Here is a 23,609-nt window from a genome sequence, read left to right as displayed (position 1 = left end):
GCAAAATGAAGGCATTAGTGGGGAGCAAAATGAAGGCATTAGTGGGGAGAAAAATGAAAGCATTAGTGGGGAGAAAAATGAAGGCATTATTGGGGAGCAAAATGAAGGCATTATAGGGGAGAAAAATGAAGGCATTATTGGGGAGCAAAATGAAGGCATTATAGGGAAGAAAAATGAAGGCATTATTGGAGAGAAAAATGAAGGCATTAGTGGGGAGCAAAATGAAAGCATTATTGGGGAGCAAAATGAAAGCATTATTGGGGAGCAAAATGAAGGCATTATAGGGGAGAAAAAAATGAAGGCATTATTGGAGAGAAAAATGAAGGCATTATTGGGGAGAAAAATGAAGGCATTATTGGCGAGCAAAATGAAGGCATTAGTGGGGAGCAAAATGAAGGCATTAGTGGGGAGCAAAATGAAGGCATTAGTGGGGAGCAAAATGAAGGCATTATTGGGGAGCAAAATGAAGGTATTATTGGGGAGCAAAATGAAGGCATTAGTGGGGAGCAAAATGAAAGCATTAGTGGGGAGCAAAATGAAAGCATTAGTGGGGAGCAAAATGGAGGCATTATAGTGAAGAAAAATGAAGGCATTATTGGAGAGAAAAATGAAGGCATTATTGGGGAGAAAAATGAAGGCATTATTGGGGAGCAAAATGAAGGCATTATAGGGAAGAAAAATGAAGGCATTATTGGGGAGAAAAATGAAGGCATTATTGGGGAGCAAAATGAAGGCATTATAGGGGGGAAATGAAAGCATTATAGGGGGAAAATGAAGGCATTGTAGGGGAAAATGAAAGCATTATTGGGGAGCAAAATGGAGGCATTATAGGGAAGAAAAATGAAGGCATTATTGGGGAGAAAAATGAAGGCATTATTGGGGAGCAAAATGAAGGCATTATAGGGGGGAAAATGAAAGCATTATAGGGAGAAAATGAAGGCATTGTAGGGGAAAAATGAAAGCATTATTGGGGAGCAAAATGGAGGCATTATAGGGAAGAAAAATGAAGGCATTAATGGGGTAGAAATGGAGGCATAGGGTAGAAAAATGGAGGCATTAGTGGGGAGCAAAATGGAGGCATTATAGGGGAGAGAAATAAATTCATTAAAGATGTTTTCCGTTATAAAGCAGTGCAGCTGTAACTGAGAAACAAAATTAAAATATGAAAGTGATGACTAATGGTTGCAAAAGAGCTTTTAAGCATGACACATCAATCATGACACTTATCAAATATATCATTGTAATGTCAAATCATTGTCCAAACCACAAAATTCCAGTTGGAGATCTAATCAAAACAAAACTATTTTATTCACAACTATATTCAGTAAAATATTTAGTAATCATGTTTTTTTCTCTTCACTAACTCACATTAATCTGTGCTTAGAATATTTGCTTACTGTATAGATTAGAAATGATTCCTACAAAGCCGATTTAGTCTTATTTTCATATACACAATTCACAGTTAGGTTCAAAGGTCATAGGTCACTTTAAAGCAGGAAGTGTTTTAGCTTGCATCAGCTTGCAGAGAGGCTGAAAATGTGGATACCAGCAGAGCAAAAATAAATTCTTTTGTTTTTGAAAAAGTCTTGCGAAGCACTGCTGTCTGGAAATTTATTTATTTATTTATTTATTTTTATTTAATGTGCATGCCAACAGACAGGCCTGCAGACACATGGACAGACAAAAACATTGAAACAAAATAAAAGCTGATATTTAATAACAATCAATTAAAGGAATAATGCGCAGAAACCTGCACTATAACCGAACATTATACATTTCTTCTTTTCACTGTTCACTTTTTTTTTCAATCAATGTGTTTGTGCAGTTTTATTTTAATTTTAATTTTAAAATTGTAATTGAAATGGTGCTTCTATGTTGATTTTTCAAAAAAAAAAAAAAAAATCTTTCATCTTTTTTCTAAAATTCTGAAAAAAAATTACAAACATGATGGCAATTTACTATTTTTTTCCCTGATTACTGATTCACAATATTATTACAAGACGTATAATTAGTGACACTACAAATATATTACTGCCAGTTCTGACGGTGATGTAAAACACTTGAATTACTTAATTAAACACAGACAGGCAGTTGAACAAATACAAACCATGCTAGTACTTAAATGAGTAATAATCTATTCATTTGTACAATATTAAATCTTTTTTAACAGACTATATCACCTGAATGAGGTACAATATTATGACAGTACAACAACAAAATTTGACTATTTCTGAAAGGCTTGACATACTGCTTCAAATTTAAGTCATTTCATGATGTATAGAGTAGTTGCTGGCTAAAACTTACAACAAATTGCATCAGCTGCAGCAAAGAGAGGTGTGGTATTTGGAAGACGATTTTAGTGAATGCTGCATGACCAGCTACAAGTAAAACTGAATAAAAGACCACTTTTTTGACATCAACAAAATGTACTATGGTGTCACTGAAATATTAGAAAACTATTATTCTTTTCAAAAATATACATTAAAACATTTTTATTCTTCAAATTTGTTTCAAAAGAATAGAGATATTGTTTTAAAAGGAGACAATACATGCTACGGTTAATAAAAATGGTAAATAATAGTGCAGCAGTTATCCCTATTTCTACAAATTTCAATTCCCGTCATTAAATGTTACGATTTACACTATATTTGATAATCCTGAGACCACTCGTAAAAAGAAAGTTTAACTGCATGAAAAATTATTCCACCATGAACCAAATGTGTGTAATATGATGTAAGACGTTTATGTAAAGTCTGATTGTAACAAGACAAGGTATGTCAGAGATATGGCTCATTCTTTAAAACAAAATGGTCGTCCATTTTGAATCTTTTGTCCCATCATGTCAAATTTATTTATGTCAACAACAAATTAGAGTGTAAGTCAAGGCTAACATAATGTATCAAGCTAAACAAACGCAGGAAAACACAATTGACCGTTTTTTGTATAACGCTTTTCATTTCCTCGATATACAACTTTTTATCAGTATTGTATTCCACGATCTTGAATCACTAGCAAAGCATTATGGGTTACGTATGACGCCATAGCATCTGTTGTGAAAAATTGAGGAAATGATTTCAATTCTGTATCATTTACATAAGCACATGGCTGCTAACGGAACAAATACAGTATGCATGGCAACAAAAAGCCCAGCATTCCAGCCTTATCAAGAATTCCACTTATATTTACAGCAATCACAGAAACTGCATAACTAAATTTATTACCGAATTTTTTTTTTTAACTAAATCAGTACTTAACCAATGAATGCAAAAATTAAAACACAATATATTTCATTTGAATACATCAAAAAAGAAATGATGCACTCCACCACCTATCACACCAGAATGACAATTCTACAAAAAACTTTATTGTTAGTCTCTGAATTCTAAAGAAACATCAAGGATGAAAACTTATAAAAATAGTAAAACACGTCAGTTAAGCAATAGATGTGGAGTGACTCGATAAATGATCGGCGCTAAATATTAAACTACGAATTAACGAAGTGAATAAATGTTAACCGACCTAACACGCTTGAATATGTCAGCAAATCCGTGCAGGGTACATCATCTAGTAGGAAAGGACTCCTTTCAAATTACATATTAATGCCTCACCACATGTATACATACAAGACATGAATGAGTGACTCGCAATGCACAATATAGGCAGGCTGAATTAGATTAATGTTGCAATCCATTCACCATTTTAACACCTTTAATATCATTTTCTTTATTAGTGTAACGTGGATTCTCACGAGCACATTCACCAATTGTATGTCAGTATGTTTTGATTGCAAAAAAAACGTAAATGTAAAAAAACAATTTTACAATCATTTGTGATTGACAGAAATATGATTGGCATTTTTTTTCTCTCTATGAATTGATATTTAAAAAGTAGGAAAAACATTATTGTTCGTTGAATGAAAAGAACAAACGTAGTTTTCATAATGATGAATTGATGAAGATTGCTTGGCAGGACATTGACTTTTTCAGCAAGGGGCTATACAAGGTAAACATCCTGTGTGAGTCAAGGTTAAAGATTTTTTTTCTCGAATAAAAATTAATAGATCATGTTGACCAAAAACTGTTGAACTTGAATTTTACATTTAAAGACTGTTGCTTAGCAACCCAACCTGCAAAGAATTGATGATTTGTAAATGATTGTATGTTTTTTACAAAGCTTTTTTTGTGGGTGGGAAAGAATCTTTGCTGTGACAATTTACGGTTGTTTTAATCGCAGGATTATTTGTTGTCTATATAATTGGCACAGGTCAGGGATTATTCAGGACCTGCTGGCTTAATAAAGGTAATGTTTTTTTGAGTGCTCAATTTATAACTAAAATAAGGTCAAATTTTATATGTTAAGTTATTATTTAATATTAATCATTGATTTAGCAAGTTTTCTTTTTCTCTTAAAAAATGCTCTTTACACTGAATATTTTTTTTTTCTATTCTGAAAAAAATATTAATTTATAATGGCAACCAGAGTAGGGGCGAAGCGTAAATCTATTGGGGAATTCACAATGGCATAGTTTCCATGGAAACCACTTCCGGAATCCCATCTTTTTAATTGTTCTTATTTTATGGAACTAAATATCAAGAATGACGAGTACCTCTAAATTTTCGGTATTGTTACGAGTTAGCCATGCCCTTATTTCACATACATGCAATAGTAAACTTAGAATATATAACTGTCCTCTTTTGATGAATATTATTTCATTTTGAACAAAAATTATGAAGAATTAGTAATTAATTACTGTTAATCATATGAAAAATATAACATGTTTACATTAGAGACATTTCATTATACTGTCCAAATCTACCTTGACCAGTTTAAGTTTACACTTTAATATTTATTCATACTGGGTGCAGTACATATAATAAATTCAAGGTGAGTCTGAGTTTAAGATGAAATATTGAACTAAATTATCTTCGAATAGACAAGAACAGTATAGATCTTAGTTTCTTCTAAATACATGTGTGTATTCATTTATTTCTTATTGTTAGGCTAGTTTTACGCTGCACTTTTGTCGTGCGTTATTTAGGTCAGTAGTTACTGTAAGAAGAGCATGATAAATAAAATAAATTATCAAGTTACTATGCCAACACTGCCCTTATACATCACTGAATTGGATGTGAAATAAAAATGGTGGCAATCCATCTTTCCCACAATTCCATAAAACCGGTTTCGTTTTAACCACCTTCTGACATGGTTCATTTATAGGGGTCATGGGACATGGTCAGGTGACATCTGAAAATCTCGATCCATAATTCTCGTAACGCAAACAAATATTGTAAAGATCAATAATATGAAATTTGACAAAGTTGAAAGCAGTATCCATACTTTTATGTGTATCATATTACAAATGATTATACATATATAATTCAAAATGCTATGTCAATTACGACGTCACTGGGTAATACCTCATTGCTAATCGCTCAAACCCAAACTTCATTTGGTAAATGATGTCGTTATTGCTTCATTTGTTGGTAGCGGTGGTGGTTTACATGACACAGTTTGATTTGAATATATAGTGAATTAGGATTTTCACACTAAAACAACAAGATATACAAGTATTCTTAGTTCTTTGGTAGAAATTTACAATTTAATATTTGTTACATCTAAATTAATTTTTTTTTTTTTTGAGCAACTTTAATCAAGTCTGTACAGTAGCCCTCTGTCTATAAATATACATATCAAATGTTAATTTCATTTTACGCAGGAAATCAGACTAGACACGTTATTTCCCATCAGGTACCTAACCTTGTCTTCTTTAATTTGGACCGTATTTATTCTTTTTGAAATGCATTTTTAATAGTAGTGCATATAAACAAACAAATCGCATCTATTTTAAGCTGAATCATTAAAATATGGCTGTTATTTATGTATGTGCAGGCGTTACTATTAGAGTAAATACAGTATGATTAAATATTAATAAATATTAATATAAATTAATTAGTATTTAGTGTTCTCCCAAGGATACAAACAGCGTGGCAGGACCGCCATGCTGTTCTGAGAGACCGCCATGTTAGACACACTGCCACACTCAAAATCATTACCACCGTGCTTCCATTCGATAGTTTTATTTCGAACACACCAAGAGATAACAAGATGGTGGCACAACAGCAAAGTGATAGATTGCAACAATAACAAAATTTGAGCGGTAAACCATACAGTTGGCTGAACGCTATAACATTGTAGCTAAATGTAACAATGACGTAATCGTAAAAGTAAACTAAAACATGTGTGGGTTCCATCGATAATTTCCACACCTTTACCTTTGTCTACGATGATAGCTATTGTTCTATGAGATGCATACTCGCTGTTCATAAACAATAACCTAAGGCTGTTAAGTTTATATGGGTCAACATATACTCATTGAAAGTTTTGGTCTCTAATCATTACACTATGTCAAAACTACCGAAAAAATGTATGAGCAATTAAAAAAAATTAAAAAAAATCTACACACATTACGAATCAATTATGTAAATCATATGCTTATTATTATGCAAATTACCCACCATCCTTGACCAAAATCCTAGGAAGAACACCAAGTATTAATCAGTAATTATTGTAACTGAAATGCAAGTAAAATTACCTACTTTATTTTCACATGACAAACTCACAAACGGTATTCCTTCCCCAAAGGAATTGCAGGGAATTTGTCTGTCTTTTAAAAACCTACTGACATGCTCTTCCCAATTACTAGGTCTGTAAGATAAAAAAGGAAGAAAAAAAATATCAGCACATGTATACACATAGATCTGCTTTTATCAGACGCACATCTCCAAAAGAAGTGACCATAAACAAAAAATATGTGTATTACCATGTATGTTCGACCACTGAAATATGACTAAGATTGATCATAGACGACATTTACATAATCAAATAAATTATTTCTAAAAAAACAAGGGTCACCATTCACAGACAGGTAAATAGAACATCAATAAAACATGTGTAGGGACGGACAACATTGTTAAATGTCGGTGACAACTACCATAATTGCTTTATTAGAAGCGTGTCTATAAAAGAAACAGACATGAAACAAAAATTGTATTTATTATACTGTAAAATACTGCATATTCTCACAAAAGCTATTTTTGCTGAAGAGATGATTTATTTAAAATAATATTCAGTGCATATGCCTTTTTTTCTATATTTTACATTCAACTGAACTAAACACCCAAAACACCCAAAATGTTTTTTCAGAGAAAATTAATTCCAGCTAATTTGTTTACAGTCCACTAAATAAAGAGAACAGGTCTTATTTGTTTATAAACTCGGCTGTCTTTTACATAAGAGTATGCTCTGCTAATAGAGCAAAGTACCAGGATGTGCGACCTTTCCAGAGGGTCATGCATATGAAGGACTACTGTAGAATACTTTATTTTCGCTGAAGGGATGATTCTGTGAAAATAAAATCCAGCGAATATACTTTTTTTCCTATATTTCACATTAAACTCGTCAAAAACCAGTGAAAATAAATTCCATACAAAACGCCCAAAAAGCCTTTTCAGCAAAAAATAAAGTATTCCACAGTATTTGTTGAAAAACACAAATGCAATTTTTTCTTTTTTTTCTTTTATTTTCCTTTAAAAAAAATTGTCCTTGGATAAGAGGCAGATGCTAACAATTCATCATCATTGTTAACAACCCGAATAACTATTTCAAATTTGTTGAAAATTGTTTTTTAATTTTATTCAATGGAAAATGTTATCACTTAAGTGGTCATAAATGCAAGTAATACAAGATACCATGACAACCAAAGGTCAAGGGTCAGGGGTCAAATAACTTGACCAGGTTTATCATCTCTATTCTTCAAACTGTTATCAGCTTACATTAATTCATGGAATGACAAGACGTTGATAGATGGGGTCTGAATAGCAGAACGCGTTGGCAATAAGCAGACAAATTGTGTATTAATATTCAATGGTTAACTACTACATCAATTTTATGTTTGCGAAGCGTGAGTATTTTTGAAAGAACAATTTTAACAATAAAATAACAATTTAAAGAGGTCAAAAGAACTCTTTCTTGTATACAACAGACTCAAGACATTTTATTGAACATAGAGCTGCATATTAGTTAAAGACTTGATGATATTCAGAGTAAACATAAACAATTGTAATTCGTCGTTAGGAGAGTTGTTAGTCTTCTTAAAGCTAGTTGTCTTTCAAACTGTATCATCAGTTTTTTTGATTTTTATCGAATACTTTTATATTATGTTGTTATCAAAACCCACTAAATATATATATATATAGGAAGGTAGTCGATTATTCCAGGTGAGAGTGCTCGATACTAAACGATGAGTTTGTAGAGCAGATTTACATACGTGAACAGAGAAATTAAGACGCGACTACACGAGTTGACTCTACATATATATGAACTAATGTATGTTTTTATGAAAATGGTTCCTATAGTAAAAAGTCACTTTCAGATGAAGTGGCTTTGCAGGGCTCCCTCTCAGGTAGGTTATGGTACAACGATTTTCGTATAGTCAATAAAATATTAAGGTAAGATGTACTGTAAAGGGGGTAATTATTCACTGGGTTTTAATTTAGCTTATTTTGCTGACTGGAAAAATGCGCTAAATTAAAACACAGTGAATATGTAAAATTTAGCATAGAACACATTATCTAAATGGCGAAACCGTGAATTTAAATCCACTGAATATGCCCGAAATGGTAAATCAGTGAAATTTAAACCCAGTGAAAATTAGTCATTTTACAGTACCTATAAAAAAAATATTAACGTCTTCCCCACCAGTTTCATCACAAATTCACAAAATAGACATGTTTGTAGTCAATTTCATTCAGAAGAATGGAACAAAATAGCCAAATGTTTTGAGTAAAAAATGAAAATTGACTCAAATTTTGTCTGTTAGCTCAAAAATTTGGGTTCATTTCCAGAAATATTGAATAATATAAGAAATCAAGGAAAACTTAAAAAGAACTCCCATGAGCCAAGGACATTGGAGTCCTAAAGAAATGAGGTCTGATGGTTATTACAGAACATGCAGGCATCAAGCAGCTCGAGATATTGCAATGGATAGAAATTGTTTAATTACTTTGCAAATCATATAACAGCTGTACAGAGAATTGATTGCTAAAATTGATCAAAAATCATGTATTTGCTGATTATGTCTGTGCAACTACTATATGCACCAAATTTCATCAAAATACAATGAGATATTCTTGGGATATGATTGGAAAAGTTATGCAAAAGCTAAAAATTGGCTAATTAGAATGCATAATTAGGTAATTAATTTGCATGGATCTGAACCGAAACCTAATCAAATCTGTGCATTAGGCCAGAGCATCTTTGTACCAAGTTACATCAAAATCCCACATATGGTTCTTGAGATATCGGTGGAACAGATACACATACACACACATAGAGACACATAAACTGCAAAGACTCCCACAAAGCTTCACACACAGGAGTCAAAAAGTGCAGACAAATTTAGGCGAAAAGATCTGATCTAAAAGCTATGAACTCAAAACGCGTTTAAAATTAACTTTTAATGCATGTTTTCTGTAAAATTTCTCATTTCAATGTTTAGTTTTATTTTGTAATGCAAATAAGTTTTTTATTAGTCAGTTGTGTTTAATTACACTATAAACTGCAAGGGTGTCTGTTTTAATGAATTATAACATTTCTCTTCACATAAGCATTCATATATAATAACTGTACAACATAGACTTCACATTATGCAATATTGATTGCCACATATTATAATAATTGAATAAATGTATCTGTACTTTGATATAAAAAACAAAAAAAAAGATAATCCCATAAATTTGGTTTTACAAGAACCGCCAAGCTTAATAAGGTTAATAATTTAAAACCATATTGAACACTTGACTTACAAACATAAATATTATGCCCTTATCAAATCAGTGTAATGATAATATTTGATGTTTCTGTTAAAATATAACCTCATTTTTAGCAAAAACTAATCCCATAAAAAGCATAGATAATAAGCTACTAACTTTTTTAATCTGTGTTTCACCGCTCCAGCCAACACTGATCCACATTTAATTACAATTTTACACAACAGTGCTTGGATTTATTTGTTTGTTTTAATCCGGGCATACTGGTGAAATGAGGACAAACCAAACAGCTGCCGAATAGAATTTAAAAACTGTCAATAAACATGAAATCAAAATTGAAAATAAAAATTAATATTTGGTTGATAAAGTTTTAGCTCTATTTATTCTAATCTGTGGCTCAGATGTATAAATGACTATAGTTCAAAACCCTGACGCACCTGCAACTCAGTCACATATTTCCAAAATATCATTTAAACATAATTTATATATAAGTAAATCAGCCACTGTTTGCTTGGAATTAACTCCGCCATCATTGACACCGTCATCATACTGTTTCGTCATCACCAGCAGACAACACATTTATCATACAACAATTTGCATATTTGTTTTGATCAACACGAAAGGTACAACAATAAAATTATAAACACACACACACACACAAAAAAGTAAAAACCGAAAAAAAATAATGATTCCCACATCTGAGTTTGTACTGCACATCACTCAACGACAACATAATGACTGCGTATGTTAACAAATGTTAAATTGAAATGGCAATTATTCAAATTCAATCAGACAGATATTACATTCAATGGAAATACACAATATTAAATATACGAAATGGAGTAGGTATGTTATGTTTAGCGTCTAAATAAGCTCCGAATATAACACACCACCTGTTGCACCGTCAAAAGGTCAACAACAGAACTGAGCACAGGCGGGCATTTATGTAGTTCTTTGGTGTAAAATTATGTGTAATTGGAATACCACAAATATTCTTTTGGTGTGAGGATAAAGACCATTGTATTCAGAGGTGGATAATCCTGTCGTTCGTTTTGTTTTCTATAGATATTTGTTAGATTAGAGAATGCCATTTATATTTGTATATTACATTTATTGAAACAGAATTTGACTTTTCATTTATATTGTACTACAAGTATAATAAGGACTCGACTGTGGAGAAGACATTTAAGTGAAAAAAATAAAAATATGCATTTTTTTTTCAAAAAAAAAAAAAAATAGAATGAATAAATTATTTAATATGATATTGTTTTTATTTACTTGTGTAATTTATTTTTTATTGTAGAGTCATGCTATAAGTTTGTGTACAACTAATTTGAGTGTTAAGTCGACATCACTTTGACTGGCAGATGTCGATCAGTTAAACCCATATAATATTATGGTCTGTGTTGTACACAACAGCTGGCTGACGATCAAATCTGTTTATTTGTTGTGACCATTGAGAGAAATATTATTGATATGTAACATGTCTAGGTAAACTGTTAAATTACCAACAATCAGGTTAGTCTAATAAAAGAGAGATAGTCCAGCGGTGTTTTAGCACCATACCACATTGGTACTGTCCCCATAGATACCTGGACCAGAACAGCTTCAGATTCCTGGACCAGAATGACTGTCCCAAATTCCTGGATCAGGACTGGCACTGCCACAGATTCCTGAACCAGGACTGGCACTTCCACAGATTCCTGGACCAGGACTGGCACTATTTCAGATACCTGGGCCAGGACTGCCACTGTCCTAGATACCTACATGTAGACCAGGACTGCCACTGTCCTAGATACCTAGACCTAGATTGAAACTGTGCCAGATTCCTAGACCCAGACTGGCACTGCCCCACATTCCTAGACTCAGACTGGCACTGTGCCAGATACTTGGAGCCAGACTGGCACAGTGCCAGATACTTGGAGCCAGACGGGCACAGTGCCAGATAACCAGACCCTGATTGCCACTACCCCCACATATCTTAACAGAATCAATGCACAGACTTAAAATGTATTTCATGACATGTGGACAACATTTTAACCAACACAGTAACATTCAGTATTGTGTTTAAAAGATAACGAGCTTCATTTTTCAAAATGTCATTTAATCCAGGCTAAAATCAACACTGATACACCAAATGAATGACAGGTCACATGACCCAGATTATGCTAATATTATGCAAGAGAGGAATGAAACGATCAGACTATAATTTTATTATTATATTCATTTTAATGACAGACAAATCGTGTCTGCAAGAGAAGTACCAGCAACCGGAATTGACAAAGCCTTTTCAGTGCAAAAAATGTTTACAACTGGGATGGGAAAAAAATTAAATAGAAAGACCAGAGATAGATAGACCAGTAACTCTATCATATTTGTAAGATATACTAGAATCAACCTGGATTTGCTATTTGTGTAGGAACGATATAAAAGTAACAAAAAAATGGGAATCATCTAAAAAGAAAAATAATTAATTTTTTAGTTGGATTTTTTTTTTCCCACCACAAATAAAATTTAGTCAAAATAAAATGAAAATACATTTTTCTGTTTATTCATCCAACCCAATAAATCAAAAAACAGCTATTAGAATGTAAAATTCATGGAAAATACTGAATTCTAAAAGTAACTACATTCATGTTTCAACTGCAATCAAATACATTACGATTGCTTATCTGAACAAAATTCATAGATATGCATGTTGTTTATTTACATGTCTCAGTTTTTTTTGATCAAACAAGTACAACTAATCCCTCAATTCAACTAATCAAAAAAAAGTGAAAATAAATTCTATACAAAACATCCAAAAAGTCTTTTCAGCGAAAATCCAATCAAGCTAAAATATAGTAAATGCAAGTATGTAAACACGGCCATGTTGTGGTTGTGGCAATGCACGACACCTGTGAGTCTGAAGATGGCTGCCAGTTTTGTACTGCGTTTGTTCAAATTCAGTTATAAAATGCAACCCTAGTTCAGAAATCTAAGAAGTGTGAATGAATAGTAAAACAGATTTGAAAAAGAAACAGTGGCATAAACACCACCGAGATCAACCACAGGAAAAAATTTAGCCATTGATAGGTTTTCCTCTTCCACTTATTTCCGCATCTCCCGTCTGAATAACTTTCTCAATGCAAGCATGACTTCTATTCACATTGAACAATGGCATCATAGAGGGAAGGGTGTAAAGTCGTATCAATGACCTATTGTTAAATTGACCTATTGGTAAACAAGCAGTTGCAGTAGTTGGTGGCTTGTTTTTGGTAATTATAAATGTGTAAATAAACATAATATTGTCTCCTGTCTGGGAGTGATTTATTCTTCTTTAGCAGTTGATTTACATGTTAATTGAAAAAAAACAAAATGCAGGTATTTAAAATACACTAAAAATAAAAAAGAAGTGAATTAATAAATTCAGAAATACACCTAAAATTAACTTTTGCAATGGTTCCTCACCACATAATTTTATCTGAATCCAATAAACCATTTTCAAGATTTGCATGAAACAAGATGGTTCACACAAAAAGACAATGTACAGACTGACATACAGACATACATATAGCATGAGTCCCCATCTAACATGGGTTGAATATATATCAACAGGTCTTGCATCTCTCGCATGTACATACATGTACACAGCTGTTACAAGTATTTATTCTGAAGGAAAAAATGATGTGGAAGTAATCCACCTTCTGCAGTCGCTGCAAGTGGCTGGGTTATTATAAGCAAGGATTTGGTAAAGGCTGCATGCATTTTTACTATCAACTCAGTGTCTGTCTGGTGTATGTACAAGTAAAGATTTATTTCATAGGAATGACATTGAGCAAACAAACAAAGCCTGACAAGACCAGTATTTGTGTATGTTGTCACAGAAAAGGGAAGAGTCAATTTCAACCAAGATAAAAATTTCAGTAGAAACAGAGAAGTCAAGTAATGTACACATTTTATATTAACCTTTTCACTACCAGACTTTCTCACCCAAATTTTCTCTGCATTTTTTTTTTAAATTCTTCAATATTCCTGAAAATGAACCTTCATTTTGGAGCCAATAGAACAAATGTAAGTCAATTTTCAGATTTTTTGCAAAAAAATTTGCTATATTTGTCCCAGTCTTCTGAAGGAAAGTGCAGACTATGAAAAGAACTATTTTGTGAATTTGTGATGAAACAAGCTGCCGGTCGGTTGAGATAGCTCCATTGTTAGCAATGTACATTTCCAATTAAAGAACTGAAAATATCATTAGAAAATGAACAATATGATTAGTATCAAAGGACTTTCGTTTTTTAACAAGAAGTCGAAAATATCACTATTTACCAAAAATTACAAAAAAATTCATCAACATTATAGAATTTAAGATATCATCACGAAATGAACAAATCTGACAGATGACTACCCCAAGAATCTGTGTTGCAAATATGAAAGCATTTGGTTGAACAGTTTCAAAGAAGAACGACAAAGACAAACAATCAGTAATATGAACCTATGCACCGTATACAACACGAAACGTGCACTGTGCAGATTGAAATGAGTTGGTCCACTTTGGGAGAAAACAACAAAGTAAATAGAATATTTAGAAATCACTAAATAGGTATGGTCACTTATTAGTCACAACATGTCAAGGCATATAAAACCCAACCTGTAACTTATGTGTAATTAAAGAGACAGGTCATTTTCCGGAACAAGAACTATATAACAACAGAGAAACCACACACATTAGTGAGCGAGAAAAAAATCAATGTGCCGTAAAATTATACAATTCGCTCGTCGTCTTGTGATAATAGTCCAGACATTTATTTGAGTACGAGCAACAGTAAAGCCTGTAGTTGAAATAAAACAATCATGATGGTCACTCGTGTTTTTTAGATAATCTCTTTTAAACCCTACTATGGCTTTAACTCCAAGTACAGACAGTCATCATGGAACATCACTTCCGAAATAGGTCCCATGCGGCATGAAAACTGGACTGGCATGTATACGGCATTCATGTAGGACATCTTGGTAATATTCTGTATGCGCTGCATCAGAGAAATTCCCATGGGACATCTATGTATTCACCTCCATAGCCTGCATGAAGGCTTTCAGTTGCAGCATCTAGGCATTCACCTACACCAAGGCATTCAGATGCAGCATCTAGGCAATCATCTACACAGCCTGCAACAAGGCATTCAGTTGCAGCATCTAGGCATTCACCTACACCAAGGCATTCAGATGCAGCATCTAGGCATTCACCTACACCAAGGCTTTCAGTTGCAGCATCTAGGCATTCACCTACACCAAGGCATTCAGATGCAGCATCTAGGCATTCACCTACACCAAGGCATTCAGATGCAGCATCTAGGCATTCACCTACACCAAGGCATTCGATTGCAGCATCTAGGCATTCACCTACACCAAAGCATTCAGATGCAGCATCTAGGCATTCACCTACACCAAGGCATTCAGATGCAGCATCTAGGCATTCACCTACACCAAAGCATTCAGATGCAGCATCTAGGCATTCACCTACACCAATGCATTCAGATGCAGCATCTAGGCATTCACCTACACCAAGGCATTCAGATGCAGCATCTAGGCATTCACCTACACCAAAGCATTCGATTGCAGCATCTAGGCATTCACCTACACCAAGGCATTCAGTTGCAGCATCTAGGCATTCACCTGCACCAAGGCATTCAATTGCAGCATCTAGGCATTCACCTACACCAAGGCATTCAGTTGCAGCATCTAGGCATTCACCTACACCAAGGCATTCAGATGCAGCATCTAGGCATTCACCTACACCAAGGCTTTCAGTTGCAGCATCTAGGCATTCACCTACACCAAAGCATTCAGTTGCAGCATCTAGGCATTCACCTACACCAAAGCATTCAGTTGCAGCATCTAGGCATTCACCTACACCAAGGCATTCAGATGCAGCATCTAGGCATTCACCTACACCAAGGCTTTCAGTTGCAGCATCTAGGCATTCACCTACACCAAAGCATTCAGTTGCAGCATCTAGGCATTCACCTACACCAAGGCATTCAGATGCAGCATCTAGGCATTCACCTACACCAAGGCTTTCAGTTGCAGCATCTAGGCATTCACCTACACCAAAGCATTCAGTTGCAGCATCTAGGCATTCACCTACACCAAGGCTTTCGGTTGCAGCATCTAGGCATTCACCTACACCAAGGCATTCGGTTGCAGCATCTAGGCATTCACCTACACCAAGGCATTCGGTTGCAGCATCTAGGCATTCACCTACACCAAGGCATTCGGTTGCAGCATCTAGGCATTCACCAACACCAAGGCATTCAGATGCAGCATCTAGGCATTCACCTACACCAAGGCATTCAGATGCAGCATCTAGGCATTCACCTACACCAAGGCATTCGGTTGCAGCATCTAGGCATTCACCTACACCAAGGCATTCAGATGCAGCATCTAGGCATTCACCTACACCAAGGCATTCAGTTGCAGCATCTAGGCATTCACCTACACCAAGGCATTCGATTGCAGCATCTAGGCATTCACCTACACCAAGGCATTCAGATGCAGCATCTAGGCATTCACCTACACCAAGGCATTCAGTTGCAGCATCTAGGCATTCACCTACACCAAGGCATTCAGATGCAGCATCTAGGCATTCACCTACACCAAGGCATTCAGATGCAGCATCTAGGCATTCACCTACACCAAGGCTTTCAGATGCAGCATCTAGGCATTCACCTACACCAAGGCTTTCAGATGCAGCATCTAGGCATTCACCTACACCAAGGCATTCAGATGCAGCATCTAGGCATTCACCTACACCAAAGCATTCGATTGCAGCATCTAGGCATTCACCTACACCAAGGCATTCAGTTGCAGCATCTAGGCATTCACCTGCACCAAGGCATTCAATTGCAGCATCTAGGCATTCACCTACACCAAGGCATTCAGTTGCAGCATCTAGGCATTCACCTACACCAAGGCATTCAGATGCAGCATCTAGGCATTCACCTACACCAAGGCTTTCAGTTGCAGCATCTAGGCATTCACCTACACCAAAGCATTCAGTTGCAGCATCTAGGCATTCACCTACACCAAGGCATTCAGATGCAGCATCTAGGCATTCACCTACACCAAGGCTTTCAGTTGCAGCATCTAGGCATTCACCTACACCAAAGCATTCAGTTGCAGCATCTAGGCATTCACCTACACCAAGGCATTCAGATGCAGCATCTAGGCATTCACCTACACCAAGGCTTTCAGTTGCAGCATCTAGGCATTCACCTACACCAAAGCATTCAGTTGCAGCATCTAGGCATTCACCTACACCAAGGCTTTCGGTTGCAGCATCTAGGCATTCACCTACACCAAGGCATTCGGTTGCAGCATCTAGGCATTCACCTACACCAAGGCATTCGGTTGCAGCATCTAGGCATTCACCTACACCAAGGCATTCGGTTGCAGCATCTAGGCATTCACCAACACCAAGGCATTCAGATGCAGCATCTAGGCATTCACCTACACCAAGGCATTCAGATGCAGCATCTAGGCATTCACCTACACCAAGGCATTCGGTTGCAGCATCTAGGCATTCACCTACACCAAGGCATTCAGATGCAGCATCTAGGCATTCACCTACACCAAGGCATTCAGTTGCAGCATCTAGGCATTCACCTACACCAAGGCATTCGATTGCAGCATCTAGGCATTCACCTACACCAAGGCATTCAGATGCAGCATCTAGGCATTCACCTACACCAAGGCATTCAGTTGCAGCATCTAGGCATTCACCTACACCAAGGCATTCAGATGCAGCATCTAGGCATTCACCTACACCAAGGCATTCAGATGCAGCATCTAGGCATTCACCTACACCAAGGCTTTCAGATGCAGCATCTAGGCATTCACCTACACCAAGGCTTTCAGATGCAGCATCTAGGCATTCACCTACACCAAGGCATTCAGATGCAGCATCTAGGCATTCACCTACACCAAGGCTTTCAGTTGCAGCATCTAGGCATTCACCTACACCAAGGCATTCAGATGCAGCATCTAGGCATTCACCTACACCAAGGCTTTCAGATGCAGCATCTAGGCATTCACCTACACCAAGGCATTCAGATGCAGCATCTAGGCATTCACCTACACCAAGGCTTTCAGTTGCAGCATCTAGGCATTCACCTACACCAAGGCATTCAGATGCAGCATCTAGGCATTCACCTACACCAAGGCTTTCAGATGCAGCATCTAGGCATTCACCTACACCAAGGCATTCGATTGCAGCATCTAGGCATTCACCTACACCAAAGCATTCAGATGCAGCATCTAGGCATTCACCTACACCAAAGCATTCAGATGCAGCATCTAGGCATTCACCTACACCAAGGCATTCGATTGCAGCATCTAGGCATTCACCTACACCAAGGCTTTCAGTTGCAGCATCTAGGCATTCACCTACACCAAGGCATTCAGATGCAGCATCTAGGCATTCACCTACACCAAGGCATTCGATTGCAGCATCTAGGCATTCACCTACACCAAAGCATTCAGATGCAGCATCTAGGCATTCACCTACACCAATGCATTCAGTTGCAGCATCTAGGCATTCACCTACACCAAGGCATTCAGTTGCAGCATCTAGGCATTCACCTACACCAAGGCATTCAGATGCAGCATCTAGGCAATCACCTACACAGCCTGCAACAAGGCATTCAGTTGCAGCACCTAGGTAATCACCTGCATGAAGGCATTCAGTTGCAGCACCTATGTAATCACCTGCATGAAGGCTTTCAGTTGCAGCATCTAGACATTCACCTACACCAAGGCATTCAGATGCAGCATCTAGGCATTCACCTACACAGCCTGCAACAAGGCATTCAGTTGCAGCACCTTGGCAACCACCTGCACCAAGGCATTCAGATGCAGCATCTAAGCAATCATCTGCACCAAGGCATTCAATTGCAGCACCTTGGCAACCACCTGCACCTAGGCATACAATTGCATCATCTAGGCAATCACCTGCACCAAGGCATTCAATTGCAGCACCTCGGCAACCACCTGCACCTAGGCATACAATTGCATCATCTAGGCAATCACCTGCACCAAGGCATTCAATTGCAGCACCTCGGCAACCACCTGCACCAAGGCATTCAATTGCAGCATCTAGGCAATCACCTGCACCAAGGCATTCAGTTGCAGCATCTAGGCAATCACCTGCACCAAGGCATTCAATTGCAGCACCTCGGCAATCACCTGCACCAAGGCATTCAATTGCAGCACCTCGGCAATCACCTACACCAAGGCATTCAATTGCAGCATCTAGGCAATCACCTGCACCAAGGCATTCAATTGCAGCATCTAGGCAATCACCTGCACCAAGGCATTCAATTGCAGCACCTCGGCAACCACCTGCACCTAGGCATTAAATTGCAGCACCTCGGCAACCACCTGCACCAAGGCATTCAATTGCAGCACCTTGGCAACCACCTGCACCAAGGCATTCAATTGCAGCATCTAGGCATTCACCTGCACCAAGGCATTCAATTGCAGCATCTAGGCATTCACCTACACCAAGGCATTCAATTGCAGCATCTAGGCATTCACCTGCACCAAGGCATTCAATTGCAGCATCTAGGCATTCACCTCCATATAATTTCAAGACTAGCTTTGTTCACAATATGAGAAATACTGAATTTCTGCTAGCACTGTTAAAATTATTTTCACTTTCACATCTGATGTAAAAACATACAATTTACTATGCCTGTGAAATGGTTAGGAACCACTCTCAAATTCTATAATGTTTGAGCATATGTGGTGACCTATGAGGGTGGTTATTATTAAGCCAAATAAAACTAATTTGGTGTTTCCAGTGTTATCGATTTTTATATTTTGCAATGAGCCGTTTTTATAAGAACATAATCATGCTTTAATTACAGGTGTGAAAATGACATCAAGTTAGCTTTCAGAATATACATCCTTAATACAACAAAGTGCTAGTCCATTCACTGCTTAGAAGGACGTACATGAAACCAAAAAATGCAACATTGGTAGAATAGCTAATTGACAAAAAGTCAAATTCTTTGCATAAAATAAACTTTGGTATAATTATCAGAAACACAAATTTTTGAACAGTGCATGTGAGACATGTATGACAGGTGTCTTTGATCAGAATTCAAACATTTTATTTCAATGTTTATCAAACTAATACTCATTTCTTCCATGGTAGTTACCATGGTAACTACCATGGAAGAAATGAGTATTAGTTTGATGGTAACTACCAATTGAAAACGCCAGTCAGTCTGCATTCAAATAGGTTACATGGGACCCATTCAAAAAACAGATTGCGACCATTAAGGTATAATAACCCTTTGAACACGTAAGTTAATTTTACAAAATAATAATTTTTTCCACATTTAAAAAAAAAATGTCTATTTGGTTTAAAAATGAACATCGATATGTTGAGAAAAAACACAGAAATGTGCAAAATGTTCGAAAATATTCAGGCATTCAAGTAAAATTCACCATAACTCTGATACACTGTAACGTATTTTAGACTTCTGGGTTACCAGTAACATGACTCGAAAACTTACATGCACCTCCTTACAAAACTCTTAAAACAACAATGGCCGCACAAAACACAAATATAACAGTGACGTTACTGAGTCAATAAAGTCTACACGAAATGGGTATGGTTCAAAAAATGGCCCATGGCCCAAATATTATGCATTTCTCAATATTCTGGGGAAATTAAAAGAGTTATCAAAGAGCAATTGTTCAGTTAAGTTTAGAACAATGTTGAAAATGTGAATGTACCGTAAATGTACAGAGGTCGGGTCAAAATTAAAGGTTGTCAACCTGTCTCAGACAGGCAGAATTTAGCTGGTACAGGGTAAATGTAGAAATTGTCTGTCCTCATTGCCAAGTGAATAAAGATAACAGTTTTTACTAACTGACCTAATCGAGTACTCAAGTATATATATACTGATGTAACAATAATGATAATCTATTTCATAAAATATGTTGTAATTTATTTTGCTAGAAAAAGTTATATTAACAATTAGGAAAGGATTTTCAAAACAATGGAAAGGCAATTTTAATTTTTAATTTCAAACCCTGGATGTGAACGTGATGTCATGCAATGATGACGTTCTCCATGTTTGCAGGTAACCAGTCTCATTTTCTAGTCGTTTGCACTTACAGTTACCTGTATTGATATGTAAATATTTTTGTTCATCTTCCATAAAACATCTCATCTTTGATGCACCATGTCATGTTAAACCAGCCAACCACAAACATTGTTTATTTGTAAATCTTCATGTAATTTCTTTGTAAGTCTTCAACTCAGATTCCAAAATCAAGAATTCCATTAAAAAAAATCATGAATAAAATAACCCGTTCATTTTTTGGAATTTTTTCTTCAAGATGCATTCCTTGTACTATGAAAGTACAGTAATGTTTTTATTTTAGCTGCCTAGATTGTCAACATGGAGGGCAGGTACTTTGAACTCAAAATTCTCGATTCTCAAGTCAATAATGGCAGGATGCCAGCAAAACGATCTCCTCGTGGGTGGACACAAATGACAAAATGCAATGATACATTTCAAATCATTTTTAATTCATATCTAGTACCTAAAATAAGGTTGAATCTGAACTATCAAAATTTTAAATGAAAAATTTTTCAGGGAAACAAAATCTTAGGCAAAAAGATAAAGAATATAAGCTTTGTGAAAACAAAAAATTGGTGAAATTGACCACTACAATCAATTCGCCTGCGCAAACAAACATTTCCTTGGTCCTTTACAGGTCATTTAAAATATGGTAGATAACAAAAATCGTTTTTTTTGGGGGGGGCGGCAACTGCATGGCCCCAAAAATCAGTGAAAACATTTGTAAATCTACACCTTGGATCAAGGCATGTGGCTTTCTACATATGACTAAACGTACATGTAGGGGGAAACACAAAAAAAATAGGACATCATGCAATTCAGAATTTGATAAAGATATTTTGTTCAATAATACACAAGTAGGGATAAAAAAAACTTCATTTTCTAGATGGAAGAGCAAACTCAGTTCTTGTCAAAATGATTTATTTCTTTTTCATTCTACTTCAAGCTTTCTAAAGCCTGCCAGGAAATTATTGAATAATGTTGGGTCAATCTATTTATATAATCGTATGAGCTAATACCAGATAATGTGTGTATGAAAATATTGTTATACATAAGTAAAAAAAAAATGCTCTTTAAAATGAGCATGTGCATGATGCCAAACCTAGATCGCAAATTATGATTCCAACACATAGAGTACGTAATTCTAGAAATACAAGCTATAGAATTATTCACACATACTGGGTTCACATGTTAGCATTTTGTATACTTTTGTATCTGTAATTTTCTGTCTGATGATATACAATGTAGTACTGTGGAATACTTTATTTTCGCTTGGAATTTTTTTTTCGCTGAAGAGATAATAAAAAAATAAAATAAAATAAAATCCAGCGAATATACTTTTTTTTGTATATTTCACATTCAACTTGTCAAAAATCAGTGAAAATAAATTCCAAACAAAACACCCAAAAAACATTTTCAGCGAAAATTAATTCCAGCTACACTAAAGTATTCTACAGTATATATATATATATTTTTTATAACAGGGCCCTTGTGGAAATCGGCTATATTTGTTTCAAGTCTAGCCTGGTTTATTAAATAAATTTCACAAGCAAATAAACACACACAAAAATACATCAACAGTAAGTACATTATCAATTCAAACCCCGCCTACCACACCTTGTCAATAAGCATTTTCTATTGACTTGACAGAAAAAATGAATTCAAAGCTTGGCCGCAAAACAACAATGCATTCCGGGAAGAGCAATACAATGACTACTAGAGGACCAAACAAACTGTTACACTTCCTGCTGAAAAGCAATACAATATTCAGTGGAATTGAATATACAGACACTGTTTATTGTTTAAATCACATACTGAGTTAACTCACCTGTAAAACTGGAGGAAACAAGACTGTTCAAAGCAAAAGACAACCCACAGATGAGTTGACGTGATCGAGAATAATACTTCTACCACAGGAAAACAACATCTATGAAAATAGATTACAATACCACACATAGAGAAGAAGCGCACCTTGCTCTATCATCAAGCGAACATAAACCGCACAACGACAAAAGAAAAAACAGCTGTTCAGCACCACCCTAAGACAATCAAACTCATAAATATCACAATTCGCTACAAGATACACAATTATGATGTTTTATTCACAAAATTTAGACAAGAATTATTAGCTTTTATTGACGTTATTATCAATCTAATTATGAAAGAGATACATTTCACAAAGTTTGTAATCAATGCGATTGCCAGACAGTTGTATGAATACATTAAAGCCATCTCACAATTATGTTTTGTGATGTTATCATTCAATAGAATAACCACTGTAAACAGATTAATTTTTCACTGTAATTTTTAACAGGATTCATGTGGATAACATTTTGTGCCTGTGACTCACTCTCATAACATTTTGAGCACTACCCGGTAATGTCAACTATTGTCACCAATACAAATAATTTAACCAACTGAAAATTTTTTCCATTTTTTGATCAAGGCTCTAGGAAATGTTGAAAATTAATAAAGAAATTCATGTTTTTGTCAGGTAAAAATATTGCATTTAAAAAGTTAAAGATCTTGATGGAATTTTCCCTGCTACAAAATCTCATGTTCACACTGATTCACGAAATTGAGAAAAATTTGCCTCTTATAATAATAAATTGGCATTCAGTATTTTAAGGCATTTCGCGAGAAAACACTA

General features: G+C 35.6%; 1 protein-coding gene across 1 annotated transcript in view; it reads right to left on the bottom strand.

The window, feature by feature from the left end:
- The window catches only part of LOC100371586 (uncharacterized), a 54,845-nt gene that overhangs the window by 20,200 nt on the left and 11,036 nt on the right, over positions 1-23,609 (bottom strand). Inside the window, exon 4 of the mRNA XM_006821001.3 lies at positions 6,597-6,705. Coding sequence (XP_006821064.2) covers positions 6,597-6,705 — 109 coding nt within the window. The remainder of the gene's footprint in view (positions 1-6,596; positions 6,706-23,609) is intronic.

The sequence above is a fragment of the Saccoglossus kowalevskii genome, chromosome 7 (assembly GCF_978046115.1).
Source record: "Saccoglossus kowalevskii chromosome 7, keSacKowa6.1, whole genome shotgun sequence".
In the NCBI taxonomy this organism is placed as follows: Eukaryota; Metazoa; Hemichordata; class Enteropneusta; family Harrimaniidae; genus Saccoglossus; species Saccoglossus kowalevskii.
This window is presented reverse-complemented; position numbering and strand designations above follow the sequence as displayed.